Below are 9,970 nucleotides of genomic sequence, written 5' to 3'. Positions count from 1 at the left end.
TTAAAACTGGGGTGAGGGGTTGGGGGCGGGCGGACACAATCACACAGGGTTCTGGGGAAGCCAGATGTCAGACACAGAATTCTGGCAACACGGTCGAGTGTTCCTGGAGACGATGCCTTCAAGAATAGACGGGTGTTTGAATGCAGACCCTGATCGAGGCCTTCAGACCCCGGGCGAGCCCAAGTGGGGACCAACTCTGCTCCCCCTCCCCCGACCCGGGAAGGGGCGGGGTCCCGGGGCGGGGTTAGCGGGGCCAGATTCGGGATGGGATTTGGGGAGAAGTGATGATACTCGGAAGCCGAGTTTGGTAGAGGTGGGCTGGGTGGGAGCTCACCCCAACTCCCGCATTTAGAACAGCCGCACTGTTTCCCTCGGGTCCCACTGTTTACCGTGGGTGGGAGGGGGCTGGGCTGCAGCCCCGGCCGCGCACCCTCCGGCCGAGGAGCGCGCCCGCCTCGCCTCCGCCCGCCCCCGCCCGCCCCCGCCGCGGGGTCGCCGCGCTCCGGCGCGCGCTCCCCGCCCCCTCTCCCGGGACGCGGGCGGCGACGGCGGCGCAGGGGAAGGGGCGGGCGGGGGCCGCCGTCGTTCTCTCCTCCCACCCGCGCTCCCGCCGCGCAGCGCTCCCCGGCCCGGAGCGAGCGGGCGAGGCCGGCGCGGGGGCCGGCCCGGCTTCCTCCTCGCCGCCCGCGGCCGTCCCCGGGCGGGCGCGCGCCGCGATGGCAGCGGCCGAGCGGGGCTGAGCCCGCCGCCCGCCCGCAGCCCCCGGCCCGCGCTGGCCCCAGCCATGGCGAAGCAGTACGATGTGCTGTTCCGGTTGCTGCTGATCGGGGACTCCGGGGTGGGCAAGACCTGCCTGCTGTGCCGCTTCACCGACAACGAGTTCCACTCCTCGCACATCTCCACCATCGGTAAGGGGCGGTGGCCGGAGTGGGGGAGGCCACCCTCCCCACCGCCGCCGCTGGGCCGGGCGGCCCCCTGCCCCAGCCCGGGAGAACTGGCCGCCTCCCCGGCTAGAGGCGTTGGCGCGGGAGGCCAGGACCAGGGGAGAGATCCCGGTGAAGGGCCACCGACTGGGGACTTGAACCTCGGGTCCTGGAGGTGAGGGCGTCCCTGCTGTTGCCCGTGATTAGGGATAGGTTCTCCAGCCTTGCGCTAGGGAGCCTTCTCATCGGAGCCGAGACCACCGGGGCGAGTGTAGGCCTGGGGACCCCGAGCTGGGGCAGCGAGAATCGCAGCCACTGAAATGACTTCCCCACACCCGCAGGTGGAGAGGGGGAGGGGAAGTAAAGCCTGTGCTCCGGAAGAGGGGTTCAGGGTGGGGAGCCGCGTCACTGAGTCACTGGGTACCCTCCGTTCAGGGGCGACCCAATGTGGAGCCTGGCGGGGAAGACAGGAGGAAGGGAGGGGCCAAAGGGATTGAGTTTCCAGAGCACAGTTGTGAAGGTAAGCCACAAGGTGGGACACCTGGAGGAGGGCGTACGTTCGTTCGGTGAGCGTGTTTGCGTGTGGAAGGGGCACTTTTTAGCCAGCTCCAGAAAAACGTTTGGATGAAGATATGTTTTGAAGGAGGCCGAGGAGGAGAAGAATGTCAGGATTACTGGTCCACACCTGGGGATCACATGGCTGGCAGGACCCAGCTTACAGTACATCTTTGATCTGGCAGTGCCAGATCCTGTGCTTAGAGGGACAAGACCTGGTGGCTTCCCAGAGACGACTGTTCTGGGAGGGAGGGAGCGGCCTCCCCTCTGAGGGAGTTTCTGCGCCTTGGGCCTTGAGGGGCCTCTCCTCTGGGAGGTCTGAGTTGAGGCAATTCCACCACAGCTAGCAGCTTTCCCCCCTTCCGTGGGAGAGGGCCCCAGCACTCAGCTCTCACTTGAAGCTTCCACCCCGACCCTCCCAACACACGTTCCTTGCCAAGAGAGACGAGGGAGCAGGTAGAGCCAGGAGGCACAGACCCTAGTGGTGAAGAGGCCGGCTTTGTGGTCACATGGACCTGGAGACCTCGCTTTGGGACAATGTGACCTTGAATACCACTTAAGCTGCTGAGCTTGGTGCTTCTCATCTGTAGGATGGGAGTGATAACGGTCCCTACCTCCTGAGGTGTTGTAAGGGTTGAATGAGATCATGTTTGTAAGAGCACTTAGCACAAACTTGGACACAGGTGATGCTAGGTGTTACTGTTGTCATTGTCCTTGAGCTCGCAGGGTCTCATCCTCTCTTTGCTTCACTATCTTCAAGGGACCTAGGGTGAGGGAACAGATAACATCCTTCTTTCTCAGGGGGGCGGTGAGGCAGGCTCCTAAGAGTTCTGGGGCGTGGGCTGGGCCACTGCTGGGATGAGAGATATCTCAGAGGGATGGGCGGGGTACTGGAAGCCAAGGGAGGGCTGCATGCCTCTAGGGAAGGCTCAGGGCAGAGGAGGCATTGGGGAAAGGCCTGGGAGTGAGCAAGGGAGGGGCTGAGGAACCTGATGGGATATGGGGACAGGTTGCAGGCCTGGGGACAAAAGGCAGGAGGTTAGCACTTAAGGAAACTTCCCGTGGCTATTTTTTAGATGGAGTTGGTGCCAGGAGCTGCTGAGCTATTTCAGAGGGCTGTGGGCTGCTGGGGGGCGGTCCCCAGACTTTGCCTGATGAGCAGTAGTTTGCACCCTGTGTCCTGGCCACATTTCAAGTCCTAGGAGTGGCCTATGTTTTTCCCTGGAGCACTTTATTCACCCACCCCATTCAGAAGCTCTTGGGCTCCAGCTCAGTGTTGTTAGGGGAGCTAGCCTCCCCTAGGAGACGTGTCCCCCTTTCCCACAGACACGTGGGAAATGAGGGAACTGATGTTTCAGAAGGTGACCCTTCTAAGGCTTATGTTTTCCTTAAGTCCCTTGCCCCCACATGGCTAATCACCAGCCCTTCTCATGTCTCTTCCACCTCGTCTTCTCCCTTCTTAGACACCTCCTTCCTGTTAGATAGACAAATGTGCAGTTTCCCCACACAGGTCACAGGGACTTGCTCAGAGTCCCCCTGGGGCCAACCACTTTGGAGGCAGAGATGAATCAGCAAACCGAGTGGGAGTCTCTCTGTGGCACACTCCCCACGCCACCTCCTCAAGGCCCTTGGTGTATTGACCTAAAACCCAAGCAGGTTCTCTCTTTGCTTCTGAGGGTTGGGTCCACCTTTTGCCAGGATGCAGTGGACTGTTTAGGAGTTTGGATTTTCTGGAAAAGAAAGAAACCTGTCTTTCTTCACACCAGCCTTTTAAAATCTGCCCACTGGGCATTCTTTTTGAAGCTTACCTAGGCACTTGTGAGATTCTACATCGTCTTGGGCATGTTTTTTCAGCATTAACTAAGACTTAGGGAGAGAGTTGGATGGTCAAGAAAAGCTTTCCCTTCAGTGATACAGAAAGTTTCCCATGGAGTTGGAAAGGGCAGCCAGGAGACAAATTAAGGAGCCAAGAAAATGGGTACTACCAAATCATATTCAGTAATTTGTCCATTCAGAAAAAATGCGTGTGTCCTGTAGCTGGGATCAGTGCTGGAGGCTCCAAGGTGAAGAATACACATCATCACTTCTCTCCCACTGCTCTTTGTCTGAGACACATTCTCATACCATGCTGGACCTTGATCTAGGCACCTTTCCCAGAGCTACTTTTGTGAATGGGGAAAATGAGGCATTTCACCAATTATTGCCAAGACAGAGTTCAGATTCTTGGATCATGTGGATATCACCTAGGCTGGCACTTTTGTGATTTACTGTTTATGCCATTTACTGTCAGCCTGACTGACATTCCAGAGAAGGGCCTGCCAGGGAGCAGTGAAGAGACCTCCCAGGGAGGCCCTTCTTTCTAGTCAGCAGGTGGCCTTGAGCTGGATGCGTGCCCCGAACAAGCCTTTCCTGTGCAGCTGTGCCCACCCAGATGGGGGTCGTGTACCAGTGCGCAGCTGATGCCTTAATGTCCTCTACTGTGTCCTCACCTGTTAAACTAATTAATTAAGGATTCACTACAAAGCACCATGCCTGGCATTTTAGAGACCTGTTCAGTCCGCCTTTTCCTGCCCACAGAAGCCCGGAATCTAGCTGGGGAGACAGCACACAGGCAAGAAGAGGTCTGGCCACAGTGAAATCTGGAAGCACTTGGTGAAGCACTCGTCAAATGTCAGGGATCAGTTATGATCATTGTTACTGTTAACCAAGGTCTTGCGGGCATTATCAGCAACTAAATATCTATGCGAGGGTACAGGACACAGGCAATGGCTGGTGAGGGGACCGTGAGTGCTACTGCTATTACAGAGGTGCTAGAGGAGGCCAGATGAAGAGGCCCTGCTTGACTAGAAGCTGCAGGGAAGGCTCTAGAAGGAGAGAGGCTGAGCCAGCCCTTGCAGCGTGGGCTGCTTTTCAGTTCCTGGAGAGGAAGGAGCAGATGGAGTAGAGACGACAGAGGTGGGAATTCAGTGGGTGTTCATGGGATTCTGGGCAGTCTGGCTGGAACCGAAGGGAATTTTTAGGGGAAGAGTGAGAACATTCCTCCGTTTATCTTCCTGTCTCCCAGACCATACTTTAAGTGCCTTGAAGGTGAAACCAAATCTCATTCCTCTTTATTTTCGTGGTCCTAGTACAGGGCCAGGCTGGAACTTTGTAAATGTTGAATGAATGGATGAATGAGGGCAGAGAGTACTGAGGGCCTGGCTGAGGAGGTGGGACTTGGGCCTTCACAGTGGCAGAGGTGTCTGAGCCAGGGAATGACATGGTGAAAAGGGCCCTCGGGATACTGGCTGGGAGAGAGAGTTGAGACCTGCAGCCAGGAAACCAGTCAGGGGCGGTGGTGGGTGGTGCCAGCACGAGGGGCCCTCCCAGCTCCTTCTCTCTGCCAGACTCCCCTCCTGTGACACTCCTGCCAAACCGCACACCATCTCCTGCCCTCCTTTCCCTCCAGGAGTGGAGAGTCCTTTGAACCAGTCAACTGGCAACTTCTGAAAGGGCCTCATGTGACCGGTGCTGCCCGCCCAGGCAGGGAGCCGGTATCATCCTCAACGTGTGGTGGGGCCCTTGGGTTCCTTTCTGCATTGGTGGCCGGGAGTGCCCTGTAAGCCACTAATCAAGCTGAAGGGGCGGGCCTTCTGTTTGGTTTTCCGCCTCCCACCCTTGGTCTTCCCCAAGTACATAGGTCACATGGTCTCTGGACCTTTTTGTTTTAAAGGCTACCTGGGTTCCAAGGTGGCTGCCCCATGATTTTCCAGTTTGACTGGTTGAACCACCCACCGCTGTGGCCTCAGGGCTGATTCCTCAGGCGGGCTTGACTGCTGCAGGATCCCCTTTCTTGGAAGTTCGGTTTGAACTGGCTTGGGCTGCCTGGGGCCAGGGCTGTGGGTGACTGAAGGGGAGGGAGAGGGCTGGGGAAGACATGGGGGGAGGGGCGGTGCGGGGGCATGGAACCTAACAAACATGGGACAGTTGCTTGGGCACTCAGGGGTCCCCACACCACAAGGAGCCTGGACCTGTAGGGACGGGGGAGGGCCGGGTGCGTCTGTGTGCCTCACTGCAGGGAGGGCGGGAAGGGGAGAGCAGCCCAGGGCAGAACAGAAAGAACTCTGCCAGGCACGAGAGTCCCCATGGCCTTGCTAGGTTCTGCCACCTTCAGACACTTATTCCACATCTTTTTCCTTAGTCTCCACATCTGTGAATTGAAGAGAGTAACAGAATCTTTCTTAAAGGTCATTGTGAAGATTACAGAGGCTAATGGATCTAAAAAGCACTTGGCAGAGCCGACAATAAAATGGTGGCTGATTATATGATTATTACCATTATTCTTCTTATTATTTGTTATTCCTAGCTCATGAGAAAGTTGTCAAGATTAATATGCTGCCAGTGATGTGCTTTGAGGCCATCCTCTTTGCCACTCACGCATTCAGGGGTTTGGGCACTGTTGACTGAACATGAGGTGCCTGTGAGGGGCTGGGGATACAGCAGTGAACAAACAGGAGACAGGGCCTCGGCTCACTTCCCTGGGGTCACAGGAGTAGACTCTGGGTTTCATCGCTGCTTCCGTGCCAGCCCCCACCCCCCACCTTGCCCCAGCAGCTCCAGGCTCTGGGAAGGAAGAGTGAGTTGGTGAGGAAGGAGGTGGGGAGGTGGGGAGGTCAGGAGACAGGTGGCCTGAGAGGACAGCAGAAGGGCTCTGCCTCAAGGCTTGGGCCTCTGCCTGGTATCACCCTGCCTCAGGCCCCCATTCCACACACCCCGTCCCCCAAGAATGTGATCCCCGAGAACAGCTCTGAAACCCTCAGAGGCTTTCCTTTCAGCTGCTCTGCACATCTGTGCCACCTTGCCGGCTCTGCAGAACCACCCCCAGCTTTGAGGGCCCTGGTTCCTGCCCCCTCCTCCTCCTCCTCTTCTCCTCCATCCTCCCCCGCTCCCCAGACAGCTTGGTGATGAGCTGTGTAGCATGAAAGTCGATATTTGGCCATTACCCTTCTATCCTGATTGCCAGTTCTTCTCAGAGTGCCTTCTTCTGTAATCTAATATTTGTGCCTGTTTCCCTGTAAAACTGCCAATTTTCTGCACAGGCCTCTGACCTCTTGTTGGCTCTCCTTCCTGGGCAGTGTGCTTTGTCGGGGGTGGGAGGCACAGAGCTTCCTGGACATTTAATTCCTCCCACTGAGGAGGAGAGGATTAATCATCAGCCTCCTGGTTTTACAACAGGGGAAACTGAGGCCCCGAGAAAAGTGATGGCCCACATCTTGAGTGCAGACCGCCCAGACTTGAAACACCTCTTCTGCAGTTGGCTTATCCCAGAAGACCCTTGCACAGCCCACCAAGGGTTGGCTCTCTCCAGTGAGCCAGACCTGTGCCTCCCCCACCCACTGAGGGCTCCGGAATGGAACCATGTTCATGCCCCTGCTGTTGGCCAAGTCTGCCTCCTTGACGTGACCCTCTGGGGAACTGTCAGGGGTGAGGATTGAGGAGTCTGGCTGGGGGACCTTTGAGAATGAGATCTAAGGGTTGCCCTCACATTACTATTTTGATAATAGATTTCCTGAGAACTGTGACTGGGGCCCCATAATCTACAGAGAAGGCTGACAGTTGGCTTCCAAATGTGGGTTGTTCCCTGATTGCTTTGCCCTGATTAAAATTTGTTCTCGCTGATCTTATCTCCTGGAATGTACCGAACTTCATTCATTCACTCATTTATTTACTCACCCACACGTTCATTTTTTCTCTCCTGTATTCAGTTTTGTTGACTAATATGTATTATTATATCTGCTTTCTGCCAGGCAATGAGAATATGAAATGAATAAGATGCTGTGCTGCCCTCTGGGAACTCAGAGTACAGACAGTTGGGAAGTCAGGCATCCAAACAGACAAGCAGAATAGTATGCAAAAGCCATGTCAAAATGCTTTGGAATCACGGGTGATAAATTCCTCCTGAGTTGGTTGGTAAAGGCTTCACAGAAGAAGTGACATTTGAGTGGTTTCTTCAAGACTAAGTAGGGTTCCCCAGGGGGCCAGGGGTGGGGGAGGAGGTGCTGTGGAAAACACCTCACGTGGGGCTTCTACTCTTCTGCCTGGCTGAGCTCACTGGTGGTGGCCAGACCATGATCGTACCAACTTCAGTTCCACCACATCCTTGCTAGGAGTTTCCTTCACTGGCTCTGTGTGAAGGCAGACACATCTGGAGGCCGTGGCCCCTATAAGATGTTTGCTCCTGAGGCTCCCAGCCCCCGTTTTTTGTTCTCTGGGAACCTTCTGCTGCCCGTCAACATGGCCCTGCCTAGGAAGAGGCTCAGGAGGGCGGAGGGGTGAGTGCTCAGTAGCCTGGCAGATATTGGCTACCTCAGCTGTGCCCACTGACCATTCAGCAGCAGGCTCTGGGAGGCAAGGCCAGGTCAGGGGTCTGCCAGAGGGGAGCAGGACAGGGTTGGCTGGAGCACACAGCTCATGTCACAGAGGCCCTATGTAGGTTTGTGCACACGGCAGCGGGAAGGGCGAGGGCTAGGGAACTGCTGTGTCTCAAGCACCTGCTCAGTGTCCCTACCATGTGCACAGGAGCAGTGGACTTTACATACATGAGCCATTCAGTATAGAGATCTCATCACAAAGTGGGGTGAGGGGTCCCCAAGTTGGCCTTGTTAGCGTTTGAGAAGTTTCTTGGTACATTCTTCAGGTTAGATCCTATGTGCATGTGCACACAGGTGTACATATGAGGCTGGGTCCCCATGAGATCCCAGAGCAGGGAACGGCCTTGCTGTGTTTCTCCCTTTATAACAAAGGAAAGAATAATGGGGCTCCCTCTTCCTTTTCTGAGGAATTTCTATTTTGACTGAAGTGTGTTCCTGCCTGAGGGGTATTTGCTGTTGCACCTGCCTGGGGCCCCGGTCCCTCAGATCTCTGTTGTGTTGGTCTCTTGTCACACAGGTCTCAGCTCAAATGTCACTTGCTTTAAAAGGTCTTCACTGAGGAGCACCTGGGTGGCTCAGTCGGTTAAACGTCCGACTTCGGTTCAGGTCATGATCTCACAGTCTGAGTTTGAGCCCCGCGTCGGGCTCTGTACTAATAGCTCAGAGCCTGGAGCCTGCTTGGGATTCTGCGTCTCCCTCTCTCTCTGCCCTTCCCCCACTCACACTCTGTCTCTCTTTCTCTCCCTCTCAAAAAGTAAATAAACATTAAAAAAAAAAAAAAAAGGTCTTCACTGACCAGCCAATCTAAAGCAGCTTGCACATGGGTCTCCTCACTCTGTGCTCCATTATTCTGCTCCTGCCTCTTAACATCACTCTGAAAGTATTTATTAGTTGGCTTCCTTATCATCTGTTCTTCCTCCCTAGAATAGAAGCTTCCTGAAGACAAGGAGTTATCTGTATCATTCACTGCTGTGTCTTCTAGTACCTAGTTCCTGGCACATAGTAGGCATTCAATAGCCGTTTGTTTGAGTGAATGCATAAATGAATGCATGCATGCATTTTCTTCCGGAGGGAAGTTGTAAGTAGTATTGGTGTCTTGGGACTCATACAATGGGAAACTCACTATGCTGCATGTGTGTCTGGGACTGAGAGAAGAGGGGGAGAATTCTGCAAGGGGTGAGCTGCTTCCAGCAGCGCCTAGCTTTTCCGCTCAGATATGTGTCCTGGGGGGAAGCTCAGACATAGCAGGGAGCAAGGAAGCGTGAGCGGGGTCCTCCTTGGTGAATACAGAGACAAGAGATTGGGATCTTCGACTGAGGTCAGTATTGCCTGTCACTCAGAGTCACTGGGGGTGTCAAATGGCTGCTGGAGCGACCTTCCAGGGCCATCTCACTGCTGGGGGCTCTGGAGTAGAGAGTTCCTAGGGCTCAGGCACTGGGAACATGCATCCCTTCCCAGCCTTGTGGGACCCTGTGTTCGACTGGGAAGCACTTCTACACGATGACGGCCCCTGGGGTTCTGGGCCCTGGGTTTCCGAAGATTGGTCCTTCAAGATTTGATGTGAAGGTGGTAGCCTTTAGAGTTGTTCTGGTCCCCATATCACCTCCGATTACATCGAGGGAGTGTGTGTGTGTGTGTGTGTGTGTGTGTGTGCGCGCGCGCACGCGCACACATTTGTTCGTGTCTTTGAAAAGAAAGGAGGGATAGAGTATCATTCTAAAATCTTCAGTCTTTCTTGCAGGTGGCATCTGAATCAGAGCCACTGACTCAATGTCCTGGAGGTTAAAACATGGCCTTGGAGTTAGAGGATCAGGGTTCTGTCTGCCAAAGACCAGGGCTGCCTCTTTTATTTCTGCTTCCCATCCCTCCCAGAGCAAGACAGTGCAAATGCTGAGTAATGCATTTGCCCAGAGAGCCTGGTGCGCCTTCTCCCCAGGATGAGGCCAGCATGAGGGACCATCAGTCTGCAATTGGGTAAGAGGAGGAAGTCAGGTGGTAGCGTGTGGTCCAGCAGACAGCGAGGCTGTGTCCCTAGAGGGAAGGAAGGAGAACGCAGCAAGTGGCAGGTTTGGGGCAAAGATG

General features: G+C 55.2%; 1 protein-coding gene and 1 long non-coding RNA gene across 5 annotated transcripts in view; one reads left to right on the top strand and one right to left on the bottom strand.

Moving 5' to 3' along the window:
* Positions 1-597: 597 nt before the first annotated feature.
* The window catches only part of RAB15 (RAB15, member RAS oncogene family), a 23,243-nt gene continuing 13,870 nt past the window's right edge, over positions 598-9,970 (top strand). Inside the window, exon 1 of one of the 4 annotated variants that reach the window (XM_053224567.1) lies at positions 598-908. Coding sequence is in view for 2 of the 4 variants with exons in the window: in XM_027065925.2 (XP_026921726.1) it covers positions 785-908 (124 nt within the window). In the remaining 2 variants the exon portion in view is untranslated. The remainder of the gene's footprint in view (positions 909-9,970) is intronic. The other 3 variants (XM_027065924.2, XM_027065925.2, XM_027065923.2) reach the window with 3 other exon arrangements.
* LOC113601336 (uncharacterized) overlaps positions 6,421-9,970 on the bottom strand; it is a 14,793-nt gene continuing 11,243 nt past the window's right edge. Inside the window, exon 3 of the long non-coding RNA XR_008299459.1 lies at positions 6,421-9,919. This is a non-coding gene — a long non-coding RNA (uncharacterized LOC113601336). The remainder of the gene's footprint in view (positions 9,920-9,970) is intronic.

Source organism: Acinonyx jubatus, chromosome B3 (genome assembly GCF_027475565.1).
Source record: "Acinonyx jubatus isolate Ajub_Pintada_27869175 chromosome B3, VMU_Ajub_asm_v1.0, whole genome shotgun sequence".
Taxonomy (NCBI): Eukaryota; Metazoa; Chordata; class Mammalia; order Carnivora; family Felidae; genus Acinonyx; species Acinonyx jubatus.
This window is presented reverse-complemented; position numbering and strand designations above follow the sequence as displayed.